The 25,349-nt window shown below is 41.7% G+C and overlaps 1 protein-coding gene across 16 annotated transcripts in view; it reads left to right on the top strand.

The window, feature by feature from the left end:
* ADGRL3 (adhesion G protein-coupled receptor L3) overlaps window positions 1-25,349 on the top strand; it is a 493,129-nt gene that overhangs the window by 223,941 nt on the left and 243,839 nt on the right. For 14 of the 16 annotated variants that reach the window (XM_058025189.1, XM_058025182.1, XM_058025175.1 and 11 more), the window contains exons 4-5: window positions 4,136-4,156; window positions 4,892-5,105. In XM_058025189.1, the coding sequence (XP_057881172.1) occupies window positions 4,136-4,156; window positions 4,892-5,105 (235 nt within the window). Of the gene's footprint in view, window positions 1-4,135; window positions 4,157-4,737; window positions 4,800-4,891; window positions 5,106-25,349 lie in introns of those variants that run through there. The other 2 variants (XM_058025178.1, XM_058025176.1) reach the window with 2 other exon arrangements.

Below are 25,349 nucleotides of genomic sequence, written 5' to 3'. Positions count from 1 at the left end.
TTTGTATATTAATCATAAGATTTGAGAGAACTTTGGATAAGCCAAGCTATTTTAAGTTTGTCAGAACTTTGCTGATATTTATGAAAATACTGGGAAGGGGGGGTATTGGATGCTTGAGAAATGTTTGTTGTCACCATCTTTAACTCAAGGTTTTACTTTCTACTAATATTGCTCTTGAAATCCGAGGCCAGGCGTAATTTGGATTAAGGAAAAGAGAGACAGAGAAGAAATACTGAGCAATGTCTGCATGCAAACAATTTGTGCACTAAGGAGACTTTATATCCTAGTAGGGAAAAGTAGGGCCCTGGTTTAGAAAATCACTTCAGAATGTGGAGTGAGCCCTACAGAGCCCATTGACTCATTGACTGAAAGGGATTTCCGCTCCTACCCACACCTGAGTAGGCTTGAGAATAAGAGGAGGGGGACTTTTTTTATTATTACTTCAGGATTTTTCCCCCACAGAGCCAAGGTGAACTGTGGGAGTATTAAATACTGCAAAATTACAAACACAGAAGCATTCTTCCAAATTACTAGGAAACCTCTTCCCACAGCATGCTCTGTTTGCACTTGGGAACAGTAAGTCAGATACTTAGCTGGGCAGACCAAATCACATAGAGAGCTTGTGAAAATAATTATCTCTACAATTCCAGCTTTTGTTTCACGGCCCTTAAATATGCACTGAATTTTCACTCTAAAAATTCTGAGCCAGAACATGATTTTGCTGGGAAAATTGCATATGAAACCTAATTAAAAGCATCAACCCACACTTTTCTTTTAAAAGTACATCTACTACCATCATTCCTCTAAATGTAACAGAGCTCAACAAGTCTCTAGCAGCCAAGGAAACACATAATTTAAAGGCTATTTCGGCATTTGATTAAGCACACAGTGATAACTACAAGCCCGTGCCCTGCAGGCATGACAAGAGGCAATTATGTTCTGAGGTCAAAAGCGAGGGGGAGAAAAAGCACAAGATTTTGATGACTTACTTAATTTTCCAGCTCCTGAAATTAGCAGAGACAAAGGAGTTCTAAATCGCCCAGATAAAATCCTGTCATTATCTGTTGCCTTTTCACCCTCTGCTCTCACTTTGCCCTGCAGAAGCTCAGGAGGATTATTTTCCACCGAATGGCTGCACTTAAAAAACTCGAGTTGGCACACATTTAAACGTTAAAGAATTTGAAAAACACTCTTTTTAAGTTCTGTATTTAGATGGCTGTCTGCACATAGGATCCTGGAAAAAGACACCTGTTTTTCAAAGTACTGAGCTGCCATCAGCTCCTCTTGACTTCAAGCCAACAATTAGGTCACTTATTTAGGAGATTAAATAAGGAGCTCAATGAGAGACTGTGAAGATAGGGGGCTGCTCGAAGAAGAGAGAAGTGTATTAATGAATTAATACAATCGTGCTGTGTATTTCACAGATGGGCTTTGATGTATCTTGTTTCACAGCAAAAAGCAAAACATCTTTGCTCCTTACAGGAAAACCAGTAAAAATGATTAAGTAAGATTATCATATAGGGGCACAACAACAAAAAAATGTGTTTACAAGGAGATAAACTGCCAGGCTCTAATCTCCCTTTGGAGTATTTATTGCAGATAGTGAGGTAGAAGAAAACACCATGCAAAGTGAATGATTTGGTGGTCAATGGCAGGATGGAAAACATGCCTATTACTTTAGGAGAAAGCATGATAGCAGATCATGCTCTATTACAATATTCAGCTGCTTCTGGTGTTTCCAGGGTGTTAAATTTTTTATGCTTTTTATCCAGAAAATAAATGTAAATGTTGACTCCATGGTACCACAGGGAGGTGCCTGTAAGTGAAAGCTGTCCTTCTTAGAGCAAGCAGTCAAGTGATTATGTGAAAGGCAAAAAGGTGAATTCCAGGAAACTTAAAGCTGAATCTAGAAATGTTTGCATCTGTCCAGAGATTCTTTACTGGAGAGTAGAACATGAGCTGTTATTTTGAGGAAGGAGTGTTCAGTTTTAGTTTGGGGTGTTTAGGGGGCATCCTTGGAACTGATATGCATCCAATTTTAGTAGATCAATGCTGTAAAGTCTCATGTACAGGAGATACACCCATGATACTAAAAATATGTTCTCATTTGAGGTAGAGAAATATATTTAATGGTTTTGTAAATTGCTGTTAGCAATTCTTAATGTCTTATTTCCAGCATAACACAAGAGTTGAGGTTAGCTGCATTTGTACAGTATTGCTGTTTGACAAATACACCAGGTTTTTATAATTAATTCTCAGGCATTTAATTTTTTGTGATTTTAAGCAGGGTTTTCTTCAGCCCTTATGTGTTCAATTGATATAGAATACTTACTAAAAAAACACCCCAAAACATAGGAATTATGAGCAAAAATATTCTTTCTGAATAGTGTGGCTCAGAAATTTTGTATTCTGTAGTGGGAACTGTAAAAAGTAAAGTATTACCAACTCTCTTTGCCCTTTGTATAGCCTGTGTTAACCTTCCAGAGAAAATGATCCAAATTGCCCAAGGACTGGGCAAAACCATAGCTCCAAACAGCTAATATTGCCTATAAACCTCATTTTGTCATTTTTTTGGCAGTTAACAGGAGTCATCTAAGCACATGGCAGGAGGAGGGAGGGCCCTTGGCCTCAGCATTCTGCCAAAAGCTGCTAGAAACCTTCTGCCTCCCATGGCACCAATCTGCTTAGGTTTAGCACAGAACAGCTCTTGTCCAAAATCAGAATCCTGGCATCACAAGTTTTTTGGTCAGCACTGGCATTCTGCCACAGAGTCCAGTGTTTGACAGAGCAGAGCCTGCTGCAGGCTTCTGTGGACAGACCCCTGTAAGCAAACTTAATACCTCTTGAAGTTGTTTTAGGGCAGGCTAAAATTGCTGAGCTCTGCTGACTCTGCCTTTCTGGCTGGCTTATCTCTTCTATCAAATCTTGTCTCTAACGTTGTCCCATCCTTCTTCCACTCACCTTTTTGACTAGTGGTATCAAACCAAGGGTAGAATGAGGCAGTGCACCTTAGAGGTTCATGCTAGTCCTCTTCATTTTCCTCTTCTTGTAACAGTAGAAGCTGGTGGCAGTGAGAATTTATTGCATTAACAAATGTATGGTGCAATATGAGCCCAGGGCAGAACGGTTTCTCCAGTCTCAGGGAAGGAGGAGATCTCAAGTGATCCAAACCCTAAAGCTGTGCTAATTGTGCAAGCTATTATTCAAGAATATGCACACATCTGTCTTGGGAGCTTGGCAATTAGTCCACAGCTCTGGCACACCAGGGCGGGTCTGATATCAAAGTAATCCCTGCAGATTTACAGAAATCGGGATCTGAGAATCTGTCCAGTGATAGATAAATGAGACAACTGACAATAATGGAGGATTCATGGAAGTCAGTGTGTTGGATTGCTGCCTGACAGATAGGGCAGCCTTGATATAGTCAAATGGTATTCTGAGAAACAGCAATATAATCTTATTTTCCATAGGCAGACTTGGTGTGAATGTACCATGGCAAAGTTTTATGGAACAAACCAGCAGAACATTGGATGGGATTTTTGGTTTAGGGAGGGTGGATATTTTGTTGGTTTTATGATGGGGGCAGGAGGAAAGGGAGTTGTTGAAAGATGCCTGGTATCAGATGGGCCATGGATCTACTGGAGGCTTAAACCTCTCACCATCACATAGAGACAGACTTGGGTTGTATGTTGACTTTTGTGGTTGGAAGTGTACAAATGTAGCTTGGAGGGCGCATCATCCCTGTATCTGGAAACCTTTATGGATCCTTTCCCTCTTGTGGAATAAAGGAGGAAAGGAGTTGGCTTTTATTTCAGATTGTGACTGGTGTGCTAGGCTGGGAAACAAGTATTTGGATCCTAGCATCACCATGCCTTTCCCATGAGATCTTCTGGAAGCTGCAAAGCTCTTCTGTGGCTGAGTTGAGAAAGACAATGTGTAGCTACTTCATGTGGATATTTGGGGATTAATATATTCACGTTCATCAAGCTGTTTAAGATCTTTGGATCAAAGAGGCTGTAGAGATGGGAAATACAATTGCTTGTTGTCAAGTGGCATTGTTTACTAATACTTTAGGGCTTTGTTTTCAAGGCATCTCAAAGTGTGTTTCTTTTTTTTTTTCTTTTGCAAACTGTAGCCTGGATTTCTTTTAAAACAGGTAAGATTTCTGAGAGCTCTTTAATTTCACAAGTATTTGCCAACTATTTGACTATCTAGGCAGATCCAATGCAAAGCTAAGACTGAACTTAAATCATCTGGTGTCCCATAAATTGGCCTTTCCATGGAAAGCAGGACCCTGCAGGGCCTAAACTTTGGGATGGTTGCCAGAACCTGCAGGCCATCCCCTGGCTTGCTGCAGGCTACAGCAAAAGCCATTAGGATCACTTTTTCTAAGGGCTAAGAAAAGGACCAGGAGCAATACAGATGTTACTACATCTGCTGTAGGACAGGTGCAATCTTGCTGAGCAGGTGGGATCCTGGTTCTTGGATTGCTTGCTGTCATAAAATTTTCTTTGCTTGTTCAAGTACAACACAGGACTGTAATTTTATATATCAAAGCCAACTAGTTTTTCACCTGGTAAGTAGAAATAGTAACAATGCCATAGTTGCTATTTACCTGTTTCAATAAGGGATGTCTAAAGCCCTGTGTAAAAGGGATCTATAGCTTGTTTTTAAAATGAGAAAACCAAGTCACTGAGTGGAGGAGTGATTTCTCTGGGCAGCCAGCAAGCCAGCGACCAGACCCCGTTCCTGCAGCTCTTGTCTGAACGGTACCGAAACTATCTCAGCACAGCATATGGGTAAAGCCTTCTGCTGAACGTGATTCCGCTTTTAATTTTAGCCTGAGCGTGGAGAGCCGGTGCTGACTGTGTTTGTGTGTTAATCCTTGCAGCTTTCAGCCGTGCCCCAGTGCCCATGGCTGTGGTCCGAAGGGAGCTGTCCTGCGAGAGTTACCCCATCGAGCTGCGCTGCCCGGGAACAGATGTGATCATGATCGAAAGTGCCAACTATGGCAGGACCGACGATAAAATCTGCGACTCTGATCCTGCTCAGATGGAGAATATCCGCTGTTATCTGCCAGATGCCTATAAGATTATGACTCAAAGGTATGGTGCTTAATATTCTTTGTTTGCTGACTGTTGATTTTTTTAACCCGGAGTGTACACACCAGTTTGTGCGTGTGTGTGCATGAGGAAATGCAGGTGCTTAGTGTGGATGTGTGTGCACAGAATTACAGCTGTCGTTGCTAAACTGTGGGTTTAACCGAGTTGGTTTAGCATCACGCAATATAAATAACATTTCCTGTAAGTATTGCTCATCAGTCATCCTGATTCTCTGTGTCCCAGTTTTCCCTCTGAAATACCTAAATATCAAGGCTCTTAATGAACGTAGAAGTGAAATCTTTCTCAAAATGCATATTCACTAGTTTTTGTGCTGTGTTCAAACAGAAGGCCAGTAATCTCCTTGAAACGATCAATATTTTGTGTTCAGAATAACATTTACAGTTTTGAAGACACAAAGAGGCATCTGCATCCTTCCTTGTGTTTGCCAGGCTTTGTTTTAAGGGAGATCTGAATTTCTAGTCAAACACTGGTATTCTCATTGATGAATTGATGAATTTCTGTATAATGACTGTAGCTGTTAAGTGTGGGTGCTGCATTTGGAAGTGGTAACTGAGATACAGTCAGACATATAGACAGACTCCTGTCTTTCTTGCACAGCCAGGGTCTAACAGCTTATTCCAATGTAGAGGTATCTTGTTTATGAAAAACCTTTTAAATGTTGCTGAATTTTTAAGGATATTTGCTGGCACAAATGGTGTTGTGGGAAGGATTCATAAGTCACAGCTCTTGACGTGTAATTGAATTCAGTAATACATTCCTAATGCATGAAAAATTGTTTAGTGCATTTGACTGTTAATTAGTAATAGAGATTAGTATTTCAAGGTATTAATAATGGCATTGGCATAGGCAAAGTGTTGCTAATTGATGTCATGACAACATGTGTTTGGGTCCTAACAGTGACCTCATGGCTTAAAGCAGTGCAAGGTTTTAATGGAGCATCTTGCTGCTGTTTGCTGTGAAATGCTTTGCACTTAAATGGACTGGTGTAAAGCAACATGAGTTTCAGCTGCGTTTCACATGCTAACTGCTATATTTGACTTCCTTGTAGAAACTGCCTCATGTTGAGTATTTAGGTCTCAAAATGTTGAGGAGTCTTGTGACAAATGTCCCCACTGCTGCATGTGGCTCCTCTAAGACCATTCTTTAAGTTGGACCTCCTTGGGTAGCTGGTTGAATTCCTGTTTATAGGGTTTGTGCCAGCTGCATTTTTGAGAGAAGTGGGAAGGGTAACATCGTGCCATCAGCCAGTGCCTTGGATTCTGTGTGGTTTTAGTGGAATTACTGTAATTCTCCTGTTCAGGTTGTTAGTGGCTTCAAGCAGAAGCTCTTAATCCTCTGCATATTGGCAGAATAAAGCCATGTCATCCCCTTTGTGGCCTGTTACAGAGTACAAAGTATTAATTTTTTTTATATATATATTTATTAGTGTCCTCTAGGCCACAGCTCCCGAGCCAAATGCAGAGCTCTGCAACCTTCTGGTCAGTCCCTACATGTAGCAAATCTGCAATAAACATTGGCCCTTGGGTCAGGGAGGGCACACAATTGTCTTCTGTGTCCGTGGCACTGCAATGAAAACTTCTGGTGATTACTCACCTGCAGGTATCATCACTGCAGGCTCAAATGACTTAGCAGAGTTAGCAGGGAAACTCATTTCTGTGGCAGAAAATATCTGTTCTTCCATGTGGGCAGCAGAAAGTGGTGCTGAAGGGGATGGACACTGAACGGGGGAAAAGATGTGCAGTCCTATTATTGGGTACTATTGAGTTTCTTGAAAATAAATATAATTCTGGCGTTAAAAGACAGGTAAAAAAGGATAAAATATTCTACTTTACATTTTTGTCAGTCTCATTTCTTTTTTTAAGTCTCTATTAATTCAGAGAGTTGAAACAATTTAAAAATAAAGCCATTAAAATGAAATATGTTCTTAAGATGCAAACCAGTCTGTCAGCTCACAGCTCTGAGCACACTTTACAGCTGAGCCTCTGAAAAAAGTAGTTTAAAAGGAAAATTGTGACAGTCTAGTAGTTGTGGCACTAACTATGGCATTTTCTTCTGAAAACCTCTACCTTCAAAATTAATCAATCTAGCAGTATTTGGGTGGGTTTGCAGATGAATGCAGGCTCTGACACAGTGAGATTGTCTTTGCTAATGCTGCAGGGTGAGGGAGCAGCTGCTGGGAACTGAGGATTGTCGTGACAGTGAAATCTGCTTGGTGATTGAAGCTGTCTGTGCATGGAAAGAGGAGTGGTATCTGCAGTGTGTGCTTATTATGCATTGATTAATTACTGCATTCATAAATACACAGTCCCCTTGTAGGCTCTGTAGTCAGTTGTCTCACTACTGGCAAATTTTAATCAGCAACACTGCACAGCCAACTCAGACTCATTCTGGCATGGCTGTAGGCAGGGAGAGAGGGAAAGATGGGAAGCAAAGTGTGTGTGAGACAGAGGTGGTGTTACTGTGTGAGCTGAGGCTGTGAGTGAGCAGATTTATGGTAGATATTAGTGACTGCTCCCCCAGCCCACCCCCACCAAAAAAAAGCCTGAAAAAAAACCACCAAAATCCCAACAGCCTGAGCTAACATGTTCCTTTCTTCTGTATGCTTATATAAATTAATTTTTGCGGACGACTACATGAGGTTATTTTGAAAAGGAAAGGCATAAATCTTACGGTGTGTTTGTGGAGCCCCCTAAGCAGAGGGAACACAAGGAGTTCTTGCTGCAAGTACCGCCCTGAAACTCTCTACAGTCTTGGGAGTATTGCTTGAAGTAAAAGACATTTAAAGAGCTTGTAGGGAGCTATTTTATAGGACATTAAATCTCTGAGTCCTATTTTAGATTTTTCTTTTTTCTTTTTTTTTTTAATTTTGCCAGCTCCTTCTTCAAAAATCCGAGAAGCTGTTGTCCATAGCAGCTCAGAAAGTGTGCTTTATGAACTGAAGTTTTTCTGATGTGATTAGAAAAAAATGTATTTCTTAGCATGTTTGCTTTGGAGAAACATCTTTGCAAGGCCTGTAACAACTAATTAAATTTTAACCCTGCCCATTGTAAATTGTGTGCACTGTGCCATGGGAGACTTCTATGCCCTCTCTTGAGTGACTGTGCCACGAAATTAACATATCATCCATTCCAACAGCCAGGGTTCTCTGTGAGCAATGGGGAAAAGTGGCCTCCTATTCCTGTAAGAGTTGCCTTTGTTTCTTTAGTGTTAACACAGTTTAGTATATTAAAAGCACCCTAAAGAAAAAGGGGGAAAAATAGCTTTTGGTGTGCTTTTTTGAATTTCCTGGTGATGCTTCCCACCAAGGAAGCATCTTGGGTTGAAAGCAAGGGAAGGAAGAAGAGGAGATCAGGTTTTTGCATGTGTGTTCACAGAACTTTGTGCTGTCAGTACCACCTTTGCATTTAACTTTGAAGTTTGGAACATTCTTTTCAATAGACTTTAACCTCAAATGCTGAAAAGGTTGGGGAGAGGGAAGTCCCAGTAGAAACAGTAGGAAGTACCTGACATGTAGGTGCACATACATAGAGCACTTTGATTTTGTGCTCTAAAGGCAAGAGCAAGGCTTTCCTTTTGCTTTTTGGATCCTTGTCTACTCCTACCATCATCTGCTACTCTTATTCTGGAGGAAGGAAAGGAGGGATGGAATAACGAGGCAAAATGACAAAACCAGCAGGCAGAGCAGAAGACACGGGAAAATGTTCACAGGTCTCAGCAGTTTTTCTCAAGATCAAAGCAAAATTCTTTCTGCCCTAGAAGATGTGGAAGGCTCTTGCTGGGGAACTCTCATCTCTCTCAACAACCAGAGAGCTCAGTTTGCAAAGTAGGCAGTGTTTGCCTTTTGCCACAGCAGAGCCATGCAGAGCTCTTGTATGCTGCTCTTACCACTTCTGCCTTGGGGATGAGGGCTGCTGAAAGCTGCTCAGCTATCTCCTTGCTTTTTCCCTGAAGGGAGGCACAGCTGGGAGCTGCTAGATGTCCTGCTGGGCCTGCAGTAGCTTAGCTGAGCTAATTTTCTTTAGGTTTCAGTCTGATCTGCATGGCTTGTCCCTGTGGTTTCGGTGTTGACATCATTGATGAGGATTGCAGGTCAAGACTTAAAGGGGAAAAAAATTAGAAAAAGTGCAAGACTGCAGGAATGTAAGACTGTGGTCAGCTGCTCTTAGATTTCCCTTCTGTTTCATCCAAAGGCCTAATCCTTTTATATGAGAAGGGCACTCACAATTCTCTTGGTAGTTGGAGGGATGGTAGCAGGCACTTTGCACAGTGTAGGGGAGAATAAATAAATTGAATGAAGCAGCTTGCATTACACTGCAAAGATTTTTCATCTCCTGAAGGGCTATTTTGCTAATGTTTTTGGTTGATGACCTGAAAAATGCAGGAGTCTGAAATGAGTGCCATTATTATTGTAATAATATTGCATCTCATGGCGTGCTGTTATTGATGTTATCATCTCCTGTGATTTTCAAGACACTTCTCAAATGTCAGTGATCTGCACTTGCATTGGGAAATAAAGAGGCAGGATTACCTGTGTTTTACAGATAGGATCATTCACATTGGTCATTCATAAAATGGCTGCTGGTTTTGAACAGACTAGTTTGGGATGTTCTTGTAGAGTCATGTGTATCAAGTAGCTCGTTGCAGAGGACAGGAGAGCTGCAGACCTGGAGGCTCTGTTCTGCCAAGGCCATCAGCAGGACTCAAGGGGATGGCGTCAGCTGAACTGCAGCACAGTTGTGTCAGGCTCTACGAAATTAATGGCATATTTCTTAGAAAACAGCCCCCTGCTTAGATGCTGTCATCACCTCTGACTCAGATACTGAATGCCCTATTTGGTAGGAACCCCCCACCACCCTCCTCTGCATCCTGAGCACATTTGGCTAAGACTGCCAAGATACTACTCATTTTTCTAAATTTGTTACCACACAGATGGCATGAGAAGTACATTTCTGAAGGACTGAGATGCTGCAACGGGAAGCTAGGCTTTCTGGGAAGCCTGAGTCTGGCGCTTTGAGATCTCCACGTGAAAAGCATCAATATGGAAAAATACTAATGTTTCAGTTAAACACTTTTTGTAACCAACAGAAATCAGTGGGAATAGTGAAACTCATGCTCCCTGGATTCTGATTTTAAAGGTTAGAAAACAAGCCTCCCCACTTGGTTAAATCATCTATTTTCTTACCATGTGGAAAGATTTTAAAATGAAGGGAATTCTGTTAATTTCACCTGAACCTTGACCCTGGGACAAGGGTCCATACTATATTACTAAGACAGGGAAAAAAAATCAAAAGTAGCCAAACAACAACAGTAAGTCCTAGTGGGGTTTTGTGCACTGGGCTGTAGAATCACTCTAAAATAGGTTGCTACTTCACAGCCTACACAGTCTTAATTTATCCTGCCTCTTCCTTTCCTGAAAATTATGTCAGAGTAAATTCTTGAAGTGACAGCCCCTTGGAATTGCCCTGGTACCCTAGGAAATCAGGGTTTGCCAGCTCAAACCTCTCAGATCGTTGCAGCTTCCATGGTAACAGATGAGGAAGAGGCAGTAGCTTCTGAAAGTAATTAGGTTCCAAACCATGGAAGGCTCTGTGGATCAAAAGTAGTGCTTTAGGCCTCCCTGGATACCAGTTGGTAGCTGTGGCCAGCTATAAAACACCACACTTACAATAAATAAATAAATAGATGGTTGTATTGTGCTGTGGCTCTCGGGTTTTGGTTGCTGTTAGCATGTGACTCCAGCACATTGCTGTTTGGGAAAATCCAAACTGGAACTGAAAAAGCAATGTGCAACCAGCAGCTCCTGTGGCCAAAGGGAAAGGCCTCCTTGATATGGGCATGCTGGAGAAATTAATCTTTGCTGTTCTCCAAATTTCAGTTTTTCCAGCTATTTCATTTTGTTTCTTTCCAGTTTCCCCCCAATCCTGGCCTTAACTGAGAGAGAGAAGACACAGGATAATCTCTTGGGTAAATCATATCTTGAAGTGGCCTCAGAATCTCTGAGCACATGATGTGCTGAAAACCATGCAGGAGAAATCCAGGTTTATTACTTAACTAGTGTGAAAGTGGCCACCTCCAGCCTGTCAGAGGGAAGGAACCAGCCAGCCCTTGGCAGCCTTTCACATGTAGCTTTTTCCAGTGGGAGAAGACCTGTGTGAAACACACTCCTGTCATCTGTTTTTCTTCTGAGTGTTTGAGGCTTGTTGAGAGCATCAGCTCAATTGTTAACGTGGGAGGAAGGGTTCAGCAAGGATGGATGTGTTGCTGGCAGCAGAGTCCTGGATCTACAAGAAGGGTGCTCAGGGAAGATGCAGCTTTGGGCTCTTGAGTGTTGTTCTCTGCTTTGGCTGAAACAGGTTTTGTACTATGCAATCATTATCCAAAGTGCCCAAAGAGTAAGGTTTAGAGCCAGGCATCTGCATGTGGTATTTCAGGGTCCCCCGTGGCAGGAAGAAAATTATGAATCTGACTCTATGTTGTTAGAAGGATAATTTATTATTTTATGATATTATATTGTATTAAAGAACACTATACTCTACTGTGCTATACTAAAGAATAGAGAAAGGATACTTACAGAAGGCTTAACAAGATACTAATTAAGAATGCATGACCTCTTCCAGAGTCCAGACACAGCTAGACGGTGATTGGTCATTAAATAAAAGCAAGTCACCTGTTGGATAAACAATCTCCAGCCACATTCCAAAGCAGCAAAACAGGGACAAGCAAATGAGATAATATTATTTTCTTTTTTCTCTGAGGCTTCTCAGCTTCCCAGGAGAAGAAATCCTGGGGAAGGTATTTTTCAGAAAACATGGTGACATCTGCATGCTTTCTGTGGCACCTCCTGTCCATTACCTAAGTAGCTGAAGCGATAAACATTAAAGATGCTTTTGCTCAGTCTTCCTGCATCTTCCATCCACCCAAATGTGGCAGTCATGTTAGGAATTGGCCTTCAGGTGCTTGGTCTTCTTGTCACAAGGCTTAAATCTGTGCAAAGCATTGCAAGATAGTCTGTAAGGTTTGTTCAGGCTGAGTGGACTTACACTATCTTAAGATAACAAAGCAAAAGTTTCTTTTGATTAGAAAGATGTATGCACACTCCTTCTCTGGTTGGTTTTCTGGTTAGGAATGATGTCTGAAGGGCTGTGAGGTAAGATGGCTTTGAAGTAATGCATCCATATAACTTTCTTTTGCTTCTTTCTTTCTTCATGTACAAAAGAGCTCAGTTAGTCTGTGCCTGAGGTCGAAATTGGGTTTATACACAGGGGATTGTCTATTCTCTAGGACATTTCAAAGCTTTCATTCAGCACACTTTTGACTGCATCGTTTGTGGAATCTTTGGAGCTCGAGCTCCATATTCCGTTCCAAGGCATGTAAAACCAGCACTGGCTTATACCACACCCTCTGCATGCGTGCCTGGGATTTCTGTGCCTCTCTGCAGGGCTGGAAGTGCTCCCTGCAGACCTCCCTCACCTTTGCACGCTTGCAGTTTGGCGTCCACAGCTTGGCTGTGCATTATGTGTGATCATTCTGCTGATACCAAATGCAAACAGGCAAAAGATGCCCATTAGACACAAACCATTTGCTTGCCAGCATCAAAAATATGGACTGATGCAGGCAGTGTTCCTGGATGATCAGTTCAATGTGGTCCTTAAATTTAGGTGTGAGTTTTGTTAGAGGGATAAACTGAAGTTTATTTCAACCTCTTTGGGAAAAAGAGGGAAGGAATGACAGTTACTGGAAGCGGTGACCCAAGAACAGGTTTTGCTGCCCATTGTAATTCAGTAGAAGGATTTTATGTATCAGTAAGTGGAGTGCATAAGAAATGCCAGGCCACATTTGTGATGTAAAGAAAGGGCAGGATATGGAATTTGATTAGAGCCATCTTCTATGCATTATGTATAAGATAATACATTGGTGTCAGTTATATTGAGTAGAAGCCTTAATTCAGCTTGAGTCCTGCTGACATCGTAAACTGGGAGACAGGGAGTGGTTTATGGGCAGTAGTGGAGTCTCCAGACTGAATTATGGCCTCAGCATTCAGTCTGTTACCGACAGTTGCAGCTGGTAGCAGGCAGTATATTACATGCTTTTACCCAGAGTAGGGCTGGTGACAAGGAAGGGAAAAACTTTATCACAGAGGCACTGTGAGGAATGGAAGACTGAGTTATGGGCAAGACAACAATAGAGAACTATAAAACTAATGCAAGAGAAGGAGGGAGGATTTTGAGCTGGCCAGAAGGAAAGATGCCAGAATGGGAATAGAGTTTCCCCATGCCGTCACTGGTTTGCCCCTGTGCCTGCTGTCCTGCCTCCCTCAGGGCAGGATGTGGCATCCCATAGTGGGCAGGGACTATTTCTGCCACTCCCATGCTTTTTTTGTTCTTGATCCCTCATAGTTAGAGATTGCCTTTCACTCCAATGACCAAGATTTTTGGTATCCTTCTAGATTTTCAGCCATAATAGTAATTTTGTATTTTTGCTGTCTGTATAAATGGTCAAATCCTTTCTGAGTTTTAAGTCCCTGGTCATGGTGACTTGCAGGAGCTCTAAGTCCAGCAGGATAATAGCTTCCTGTGTCAAAAATTAATGTTAGGTCTTAATTTCTTTGCCATCCTTCCTCATTGTGGAGACAGCGGCATCCAAGCTACCTTTGCCATTTCTGTTCCTTAGCTTGTATTCATTTGTCATATGGCTTCTAACCTTTCTGTTCTCCAGGGGAGAACGTGATGATCTTTCAAATATTTCTTCTTGTGGGAGCTGGTATGGATTTTTGTTACAAGTGTGTGAAGGTTCTTGTTGTTCTCCCTGAATACCCTTCATTTTTAAGCAAACCCAAAAGGACAGAAGAGGGAGAAAAAAAAAGTGTGATGAATTTGAGAGTTTGAGGTCATTTCTCTCTGTAAAGCCTGCTTCCGCTCTTCCTTTTCCCAAGTGGCTTTGAATTACACAGAATGTCCCTTTTGACTCGAGTATTACACCCACACAAATACAATTGCATCCTTCCCTAAAAGGCCTGCTCTGCTCCTAATAAATTATTAGTTCTCTTGGTTGCTTGGAACAGATTGTTCCACTTAAACCATTACAGTGGTGCCAGCTAGTACTGATGGAAAAGGAAAGTCTGGTCCTGGATACTAGCAAACATGTGGAGTAAAATATCAGTGTCCATTAGGTTGGAGGGTGTGATGGTGTTCACAGGGGTCCTAGGATGAGAGAAGAGATGAGGATCTGACTCCATGTTTCAGAAGGTTTAATTTATTATTTTATGATATATATTATATTAAAACTATACTAAAAGAATAGAAGAAAGGATTTCATGAGAAGGCTAGCTAAGAATAGAATAGGAAAGAATGATAACAAAGGCTTGTGGCTCGGACTCTCTGTTCAAGCCAGCGCACTGTGATTGGTCATTAATTAGAAACAACCACATGAGACCAATCACAGATGCACCTGTTGCATTCCACAGCAGCAGATAATCAATGTTTACATTTTGTTCCTGAGGCCTCTCAGCTTCTCAGGAGGAAAAATCCTAAGGAAAGAATTTTTATAAAAGATGTCTGTGACAGGAGGGAGCAAGGCTAGTTCTGGAAAAAGGATAGTGCGTGTTACAGGCATTCAGGGTCTTAGTCACACATAGTGGAGCACCATAACCTTGTCACAGATGTTGGTGGACTGGAAGTGTGCTCAAGTTGGTATCCCAAGTGATTTTCCCACGGGTCATGGAAAATTTCACGTACAAATGCAGATGAGTCATTGTCATTATTGATATTTTAGGGAGCAAAGAAGACATCTTTTAAAAAACCCAAGCCTGCCAGTGTCTGAAGTGCACCTCAACACTCTTTTTAATTATTTGCAAAGTTGCTGAGAGCTGAGCACAGGCATCTAATATCCAAGACACCTTAAAAAGACACCGAACCCCTTAATGACGCAAACACACTTCAATGCAGTGGATTAGCTGGAGTTCTGGAAAATCAATTTTGTTTGATTAGGTGCACTTGGAGCTAGATGGAAAGAGTTAAAGGCAGGCACCAGACAATGCAGGGTAGTGCCTGTTGTGGTGGGCTGCAGTCCAGAGAGCACTTTGGAGCCTGTGTAGCCGTGCATGTGACAGGAGCTGCCTCAAGTCAGCGTTGGAGGTACAAGCCTTCCAGGAAATCTCTGCTCAGAGAGAGAGGTCTCTCCTCATTTTTGTGGCCTGGATGGCATCCAGGTGGTAAAAGCACCCAGTGGTTCACCTCACCAAATCACTGGAAGTCAAGGGCAGCTCACCCACCACCTACTCTGCTGCAAACCACATGGGTTGGTGAGCCAAGCATCATAATCACTGCTTCCCCTGTGTCTATTGATTGTGGGAGGGAAGCCTTCTATGCCCAGAGGTGGCTGAAGGGATACTGAAGTTGTAAACACTTAAAAACCAAAAGTACTCCATAAAATAGAGTAAAGGGAGAGAAAGAGGATGGAGGTTTTGTTGTATAGTGCTTAAAAGGCACTTTGTTGCATCAGCTAGATTCAATGCCAGCTGACACAGTGTGCCCCAAAGATGTTTTTTATCAGGAAACGTTGGTTTGGTGTAGAAACCTTCTATACAGGTGTAGAATCCTTTAGAATGACCCAGGTATTTGTGCTTGTACTGACAATAGATGAAATAAATTCCTTTATTCCCTTCTCCATAGCTTAAATTTGAAAGGTTTAAAAGCACTTAAAAGCACCCATTGCAGCCAGGAGCCTGACTCCCACTGAACTGGCATGAGTCCTGAGGTCTCAATGTCCAGAAATTTCTTTTCAAAATGGAAGTTCACTCTTAAATGGCTCTAGTGCCTTTTAATATTTTGCTCATGATCTAATTTGGATCTTAAGTATACCAATTTGGAAACAGCCTGCCTGACATCAAGCTATGAGTTTTTAAACTCATATGGTTTAATAAGATTAACTTGCTGCAGTTCTGATACAGTCTTCAGTGAAAGCTTATTCAAATTAAGAATCAGTCAGAGGGGAAGTAGCCTCAAGCATAAAGTAGGAGTGAGGTGCCAAAAATCAGGGCTCCGAGAAGCTTTGTTGTCTCAGACTTTGCTGAGAGCAGAAACCTTTACTGCCAAATTAATGCACTAAGAGGGGAGGGGGAAAATAGCATAATTAAGAGATTAAAGCCCAATATTCCCTTTTTCAGCTGTCATCTTTGGAGATGTACACAAATATGCACCCATGGAAATGGATGCATAGTTCAAAATTTTTTTTTATTTTTGAGACTCCAGAATATGTATTAAAATATGTGGGAACTCTCTTACACGTCTGCTTGAATTATGGAGAATAATTCACAAAGTACAGCAGGGCCGCTAAAATTAATGAATAAATAAGTGAGTTTGAAGAGTATACCTGCCAAATCTGTGTTTTGGGGCTCTTCTGCATAAAATAATTAATTCATGTATTTTAATCATGTTAGTTTCTTCCAGTGTTTGCTTGCATTTCAGCAGCAGAGTATCTCCACCATGAATTTACTTTCCTCGCTGTTGGTAGGGGAAGTCCTGATTGTGTAACCTCTTTTAACCCAAGGTTACATATTAATCCCCTTCCTCCCAGGGGGACACCCTCAAGTTTGGCAAATACTGTGTGATTTCCAAATGTGCACCATATTGATAACATGTACATGGAATCGGGGCCCTTCTGGTTCTGATTTGAATTCTGAGCATGTCGTGCATTTTTTCTTCTTCCGTGAAGAGGAAAACTCTCAGCAGAGTTTCCATGCATAATTTCATTCCACTGTTTCAGCAGGAATAATGCAGCTGTGAAAGAGGAATGTGAAATCCAAGAGCATACCACTTTTTGAATATCACAAATTTTATTAGGGGCATTACAGGAAGGAGGAAATCTGTAGGACAGATTGGTCACAGTCCAGTGTTGCTCAGTAAGAAGATAAACAAAACTGCAGTGCCTGTGGTGCTAATTTAAAGTTGTGTTTAGCATTGGCTACAGGAATGGCTGAAGGGCTTTAGCTGTGAATATGAGGCCCTGAAGTAAACACTGGGTAATTTTGAAATCCCTGTTCTGTGAGAGGAGCCATCATCAGGTGTTGGTGGTCCATGGGAGGGCTTAACTAGAGCAAAATACAAATATAAATTGACCACACCGGAAAATTAAAAAAAAAAAAAGAGACAAAGAGACACTGACATTTATCTTTTGTAAGGGTTATGAAAATGTGCCTGTCCGGTCTTCTGTGGCATTTAAAAATACACTGAAAATAAAGATGGTGGCCTGTTGGAGTCGGTTGCTGTATGGCATAGCTTGGTTGTCTTTATCTGGGCAAAGCTATTGCAGAAATGGTTAACTTGCAAAAGAAAGAGTAGCCAGAACGTTTTCTTTCTGGAGAAGTGTACAAAGTCTAGTTTGGTTACATGAAGTGTTTCTCTGTGCTTCCTTCCCTCTCCCAGATGGCTATTGGCAAAATAGACAGGATGCAGCATGATGTTTTAAGTATATGCATTTCTTTAATGTGCAACATTTGGCATGTTTGTATATACATCTAGAGTGACTGCATATATGTAGAGAAGGATGTGCATATGAGAAAGTACAGCAACATGTGCACAGAAAAATAGCAAATGACAGACTTTTTTAAGGAGAAAACAGCACAATTCTTGCCTTGCACTTGCACAAATACAGAACTGGTTTGATATCAAGAAGGAAGCAGAAGCAACACACAGTCTCTTCAGAGCTGATACCAGGAGCTGCTAACACCCACAAGACCCCAAAGGTATTGCAGCAGACTAGCAAATCCAAATTGCATTATGATGTAGATGTTGGTCATTTGTGTTTCTTCAAAATTGAAAAGAAAGCAAGAAAGTTATGCTGTCCTGTATATCTGTTAAGCCCATGCTTTTGTGTCACATATAATGCTGAAAAATTGCTGCCTTAATATCCCATACAGGTGTCATGACTTCCAGCTTGGCACCTCCAAGCTTTTATGACTGCTGATCAATGAGCTCACCCTGTGACTGTATATCCCATTCTGCCCACTGCGTGTAAGACCACAGTAGGCAAATGGGGTCCAAGGGAGCTGGCTTCATAACATGCCCACGAATTTAGCTTTTGACTTCCAGCTGCTTAAATTTTTCCTACTTTTTCTTTCTTCTTAGGCACTTCTCAGCGTCCTTTTGCTCCCAGGTGATCACTCTGTTCTCTCTGTGCTATTATTGCTTATTTCTAAGTAATCCTTATGTCCTTTTTTTAAAATGTGGTTTCAGGGACTGTTATTAGGCTGTGTGGAGGTGTAGGTCCTGTACTGCTCTGGAGTGAAGTCAGAGTGCCCTGATTTGGAGGTGTCTGTGTTCCTAACAGCCTTTGTGTGGCTGCACCAGGAGTGCTTCCCATGGGGACAGCACCCCTAGGGAGGGCATTCCTATTGGCAGTGTCTTCCTACTGCCAGCATTATGTGGGCAAGCAGGTGGGTAGGTAAAATCCTCTTTTGGCGCTGAAGAGGCAATCTGTGTTTTGCTGGGGAGCATCGCATAGCTGGGATTTCTTTGATATTGCACAGTCAGCTGGTGTGGAATTAAGTTAATGTTTTACAGTGCTTTTGTTCTGTGCCTGTGTCCAGCCCCTTCAATCTTCCCAGCTCCTAATGAGGTGAGTCCCCTGGCTTTTGCTGGCCTGCGCATGTGGCTCTGCCAGTGCTGGCAGATCAGTCCGTGTTTGTATTCCTGGCCTTGGGCTGTGCTCTGAGGTGGCAACAGCCCTGGGTGTGGAGACTTTTGCTGCCATTTCAGCTCAGCTTAGAGCAAATGATCATGCTTTGCTGAGGCTCTGAGTAACCTGAGATGGTGTGCAAGGCAACGTGAGCAGCAGAGCAGGGTGAAAAGTACAGGGCTGCATGCACTGGAAGCAACCCCAGGTTTGTTTGGAGCCTGGGTGTGATCAGTGATGTTTCTAACAGTGCTTTTGGAGCATGGAGAAGCTGATTCTGGAGGGTATGGGGTAATGCAAAGTGCTGTTGAGATTTAGTAGCTCAGTTCAACTCAGAACATTTCCTGAATCACGGTGGTCATCTCTGCAAGCAGATGTTAGCAGGATCCAGAATATCACGTTTGCAAGTCCCCTGCTGCAGCTTTCAGGAGGCCACAGAGAGGGCAGAGAAATGTGCTGGGCTGTAGGGAGGATGAGGAGCACTATACAGTGAAACCTGGTTAATTCGAGGAATTGTCTTTCTCCATCATGTAGTAAATTCATTAGTCATGTGGAGTGAGGAAGTTGATTTATGGCTGTTAACTATATTGAATCGACAAAAGTAGCTTCTTGAAATTTAGTAGCCAAAATTAAGGCCTCTCAGGCATTAACAGATTAGACTGCTTAAAACAATTTAATTATTTATCCTGTGCAAATGGGATAGGATATTCTAAAATGATGCCTGTACTGCTTCAGACATATTTTAGTATACTTGTGATTAAAGGTCTGTTTGTAAATCCTGCTAATTGACTGTTGGCACAGAGTGGTGGAGGAAAGCAAGGACCTTGGCTGAGACTTAGTAGTTTTTAATTGTGGGAATTTAATTTTAAAAAAAAATTAAAGAGATAAAAGATACCAGTCTGGTTTGAGCTAATGCTCTCTTCTTGTCTTCTGCTTCCCATGAACTCTGTCAACATCTGTTCATACAGGAGTTAAAGTAGAAAAAAAGGAGGCTATTAATAGCACGGTATGTCTGTGTTAAAACTCAGAATTATGTATATATACTGCTATTTTTATTGTGTAGTATGTGGATTAGGTGAGGTCCCATCATGATGGCATGTGCACATACATCATTCCCCACCTGGAGACCTTAAAATATCAGTGTAGGTTTTTTTTGTTTTTTTTTTTTGTGAGTGATCATGGCATGCAGTTGTATCATCTCCAAAGGAAATGACTGTGCTGGAAGTGGCTCGTCCTTAAGTGCCATCCTACCCAGAAAGAGAAGGAAATAATTAAGATGATATGAATTATGTAGAACAGACTTGAATAAAGAGTGACAGAAGGGCTGGCTTTGACAGCTGGATGTTAAATGAAATTTGTTTCTGTTGTTATAGATGCATAGCCTGTTTTTAAATGTATAATTTATTTAGATTTATTTAAGGGGTAGAGGAAAGAAACAAGAAATCCCTGATGCGGAGAATTGAAATAATGAGTTGTTATACAAACATAAATAGTCATTACAAAATATTTTATTGGTCTATTTTTGCTGTATTTATAAGGGCATTTTAAGACTCTTTGAGTCTGCATTTTACATGCATGCAAATACATGCTGCATTTTACCCTGCAATCCTTACTGCGTGCTTAATTGAGTTGATAGCAAAAAAGACATGAATGCTCCTGACTGCTTCAGCTTGCTCTGGGGAGAGAATGAATTTTTCATCTTTTCCAGGAGAGAATTTATCCTGAATGGCTGTTTCTCAGATTGTGTTTTATTACTCATACCTGTAAGAAGGCTGAAGCTGTAGGTGTGGGAAGGCTTTCTACTCTAAACTGCAGGAACTTTGTAAATGTTCCAACTTCACAGCTAAAGAAGAACTTAATGGTGTTATAATTGGGGGTGTGAGTGTGTGTGGACATAAGGGTAGGGGAAAAAAGCTGTTTTCCCCCCAGAAAAGCTTTCAGATGGTTGACTAGGGTAGAACTGATCCTCTGGTTAGGATGGTATAATGCTTTATTGATGTGTCCAGCAAGGACAAACTGGACCAAGGATTTATAGAGGGATGGGAGGAATTATTTATTCTGGATTTGTTAGACCAGGTCACATAGGTACTCATTTGCTATTTGCCCATGACTTTTCCACTTATACTATATGCAAATACGTGCTATTACTATAAATTTTAATTTTTGTCAAGACCTTTTTTTTCAAAAATGAATGTTCAGCAGGTCATACTTATTTTATGGAGATTAGGCTGAAGGAATGCTTAGGACTCAGTAGTCCTGAGGCAGGCAATGATAGTAAAACTTGCCTTCAGAGAAAATTCTTGCCTCCTCTCCTCTGATTACTTCTGTCCTGTTTTACCATATATAAAATTATGCATATTTTTTTATCTTTTTTTTTTTTTGGTGGTTTTTTTTTGGGCTTTTTTTTGGCATCTTGATATTGTCTTAGAGCTTTTGGGCACTCTTGGGGAAAATAGCAGAGGTTTCTTTTCTCCTAACCAGCAGCCTTGCCCGCTCTGTGCATTTGCTTTTCTCAGTGTGAGCACACCTGGGGTTTTTAAGGTTTATATATCTGTTATGTGTAGAAAGAGATCTCTTCCTGCCTGTCCATGGCATTTGCTTTTCCTGTAGGTTGTTTGGAATCAATTGATGTCACTGATCTTTCTGCTTCTGCTGCTCCTGTTTGTTGCAGATGTATTTGATGCCTTTGATTGCTGCTGACAGCAGGACTCTGATAATCTCTATCTCTGGGTGATTGCTTAATTGCCTCTATGGCACCCCCAATAATATGGTCTGGAATTTGTCACTTTGGTCTGAAAATCGTACAGTGTGCAGTTTCCTCACAGGTGTTTTGTGGCACTTACAGAGAACTCAAAATTGAGCCACTTTCTTTTGTTTTTGTGTATAGACTCCCAAAATTGCTCTCTTGCATGGTGAAGTGGAGCTGGTTTGAAGTTTGGGAGGCACACAGGCAGCAGTTCTGAGGGACAGTGGCATGGCCAAAATCTCTGATTCCCTCTCCCATGCAAACATGCCATTTGCAAATTCAACGGGGCAGGGAGGGCAGCTTCCCACACTCTCCGCTCCTCATCCCAGCTCCACCCAGAAGCATGCAATGTGTGGGTCATTGAATAATTCTCATTCTTCGTCGCCCTAAAATGAAAACTGGAGACCTACTCAGGTCAAGAATTAAGTTGCAGAAAGGGTAATTCATTGTTATTACTTGTATACCTCAGTTGCCTGCGCTGGGTGACTGAACAAATGAGAATTTCAGCAGGGCAGCAGGAGCAGAGTTGTGTGGCCAAAGCCTCTGGCATTTCTTATGTTCCTACAGTTTTTTCTTGTGTGCTTTCTTAGAAAAAAACCTGTAGAAAACAAATTTTGTCTTAGTTGAGGAATGCAGCAGATTCTGTTTTCTGAAACAAGAAGCAATGCCATTCAAAAAGCCTTCTTATGATTAAAAAGTTGATTACGTCTTTGTGTGTCTGGATCTATACCTTACTTTGGAGGATTGATTGACGTGCGAATACAGCATGAGAATTATTCTTTAATCATTGTTTTCCTGATTATGTTATTCTTTGATGAAAACTGTTCTTTCAGCTTGTCAGGAGATAAACGCCACCTTGAGATCACAGCCCTGTGGGCAATTACCACAGGGCTCAAGGGAAGACTGGGTTTCTAGTCTTGAAATACAGAGTCCGTTTCCAGAGATTTTTTCCCCCAGTGCCCCTTTTCCACAAGTCAGTGGAAAGTCATTTGGAAGAGTCATGGATCCTTCCCATGCCAGAGATGATCACTTTGTACTAAGTGATCACAAGGTGTGGCATCAGTGGCACTGACAGCAGCTGCTCAAGAGTAGCACAGGGCCAGGGAGATCCTTGGCTGGGCCCAGTGGCTTCATCAAGGCAGCAGAAGAGTTTGGGCATCCTCATGGAAGGAGGGTTTCTGAGCCCAGACTGTACAGGAAAGCTGAGAGTGACAGGAATCTGCTGCATTGTGTGTGAAGTTGTAACTTGTCCCTTTCCTCTATCAATCCCAGACACAAGGCTTTTGCCCTTCTGATATGGCAAATATTGAGTAAAGTAAGGACAGGGCAGTTCCTCCCCTGCAAGCCATTTTAATGTGTGGTTTCGATCAACAGAAAGAATGAAATGCTTGTCAGTGCAGAAATTCTGGGAAGAATGGGTTGGGAGGACTGGCGCCATAGATAGTAGAGGAATAAATTTGCCTCCTGGCTCTCCAGAAGCCAAAAGACACTGTGACTCAATGAACATAATTTAAAAAAAAAAAAAAAAAGTACTAGCAGGTTCCTTTCAGGTTACTGAAGATGCCTTTTGTGTGCTGAATCACTGTTGTGAGCAGGGAGAAGTCCCCTGGATAGCTGTTTGAAACTATTACTGCCAATAGCTTTTTTTTCTGCTGTATTTTCTGCTTAGATGCTGCTTGATGTGGAAATGGGTGCTATAGATTTATTTTAGTATTAATTTATATGGGAGAGATTACTTGTGAACAGTAAATAAAATTCTGTTTCCGAAGAAATACTAGAAAATTGGATGTTTGTGACAACCTTGTGTATTGAAATGCATGGTTACATCAATAGATGCCAAAGAAACATATTGGGTAATCTGTAAAGTTCACAAGGTATCCTTTTTTACCAACATTTAGAAGGTAATGGGGAAGAATGACAGTGTCTATATTAGCAGAGTCCTAATTTTAATTAATTGTTGGGATTTTTCTGCACATAAAGGCTTGCATGTGTGTTGCATAGCTCTTTGGTCTGACAAGTACTTTTGCCTCTTGGAGAAATTTTGATTCAAAAAAGATACTGTAAGCACCTTTGAGAGAGAAGAAAGGTGCATGAAAGCCTGATGAAGAAATGGATCATCTTGTACAGTGATGCATGGTTTGGTTTTGTTGTTTTGGAAGGTTTTTTTTGGAGGTGAGGGAATTGCTGCAAGTGCTACCTGATTTGAGTTATGTACTAGCAAACTAAATTTAGAGAGCAATGAGAGAACCAAGGCATGTAGCAAGCCCTGCTACAAGGATGGAAGGCCACAGCGTGGCTGAGAGAGGTTTCTAGGAAAGTATTTTAGAAAGGAGCTCGGAGAGGTGATCAGAGTCAGAAGAGGAGGAAATCTTGTGGGTGAAGGCAGAAGCGCTCACTGGTAAGGATGCAAGCCTTGATGTGGATCATCAGGCATCTAACTCAGTGATACTCTGTGTCCTCTGGGGCATGGAAGAGAATGGAGGCTGACCCTTACTTCCATCACATCCCAAATTAGATTGTGCCCATGAGGGAGATGTAATTTAATTAACTCCGAGAACCTCAGCATCGCTGAGACACTGGAGTGGCTTCGCAGGCATCCCTATGACTTCACTGTGCATTCGTTATCCCAGGCTGCTCTCCTGTCACGCCTCCTGCTTTCCAGTTGATAAGAGCCTCTGCCTTTCCATTTGGTCGATTAAATGCTGTAAATTCTGCAACGAGGGGCAAAGCATTAAATTTCTCAAGCGTGTCTGCGCGTCTTATCGTGGAGCCGATTCCATGTTGCTAACAGCATTTGATTCATACTGAAGGAAAATTGATGACCTGAATCCTCCTCACATAAGAGCTTCATTGTTAACATCTCTTGTTCTCAGCTACCTCCCAATTTTTTTTTTATGCCTTCCCATTCAATTTATCAAGCATGCTTTCAGCAATCAAAGGCTAGAAATTCGCTTTCATTCTCGAGCAACATATTCTGTGTCATTTTATCAAGATGCGGAGCTCCTAATTCTCTGAAGAAAAGCTGAAGAGAAGTGGGAGCTGTAGCTTATCACTGTCTCCCGTGTCACGTTAATGGAGGATTGCAGCCAAGGTGACAACAGAGTGTTCCCAGTAAAAGAAGGCTCCCTCACATGCTCAAGGAGCCGTGGGTAAAATAACCTTTCTCATTGCATCAGTGTTCGTTGCCGAAACACACGGCCTCAGCTCTGGCGTGTGGTAAACTGCTCGGGGAGGAGGCTTTGAAATACCTGACCTGGGAGGTGTAGAAGGACTGTGTGTGAATTTAAAAGAATAAGGAATATCAAGGGAGTTGGTAGATGAAAGAAAACAGGCAATTAAAACTGGTCAGGCTGCATCAACACGAGTTCAAATAACCTCCTGCTTTACAGAGGGCAGAATCTCAGGTGGATTTTGTAGCCTGAGTTTTCTGGCTTTTTGTGGTCAGGCTGCTTTCACCACTACTGCTTACCATATTTTGTTAATGCTTTTAAGATTAATTCTAGCTCTTTTCTATTGCATAATACACCTGGTGTTAGTCCCCTGTTTATGGAGACTCAGAAATGGGTTCAGCAGATTTAGGAAAACACAGGAGTAGTTAAGGATGCAGTTAGCTGTGGAATGGGCCCACACATAATTTTACTGTGCGTTCAGGAAGTGTCTCTAAGGCTTTTTTGATGTTTTTTCTTAATGAGGCTGGTAGATGAATAATCCAACTAATCTCAACCTTTTTTTCCTGTGTGCTTATAGTGACAAAACATGCGACTCTTTAGTGTTTTGAGGGATTTGGCAATTACAGTTTGTACAACCTT

Source organism: Melospiza georgiana, chromosome 5 (genome assembly GCF_028018845.1).
Source record: "Melospiza georgiana isolate bMelGeo1 chromosome 5, bMelGeo1.pri, whole genome shotgun sequence".
Taxonomy (NCBI): Eukaryota; Metazoa; Chordata; class Aves; order Passeriformes; family Passerellidae; genus Melospiza; species Melospiza georgiana.
The sequence above is the reverse complement of the archived record's forward strand: the minus strand, read 5'-3'. Positions and strand labels throughout refer to the sequence as shown.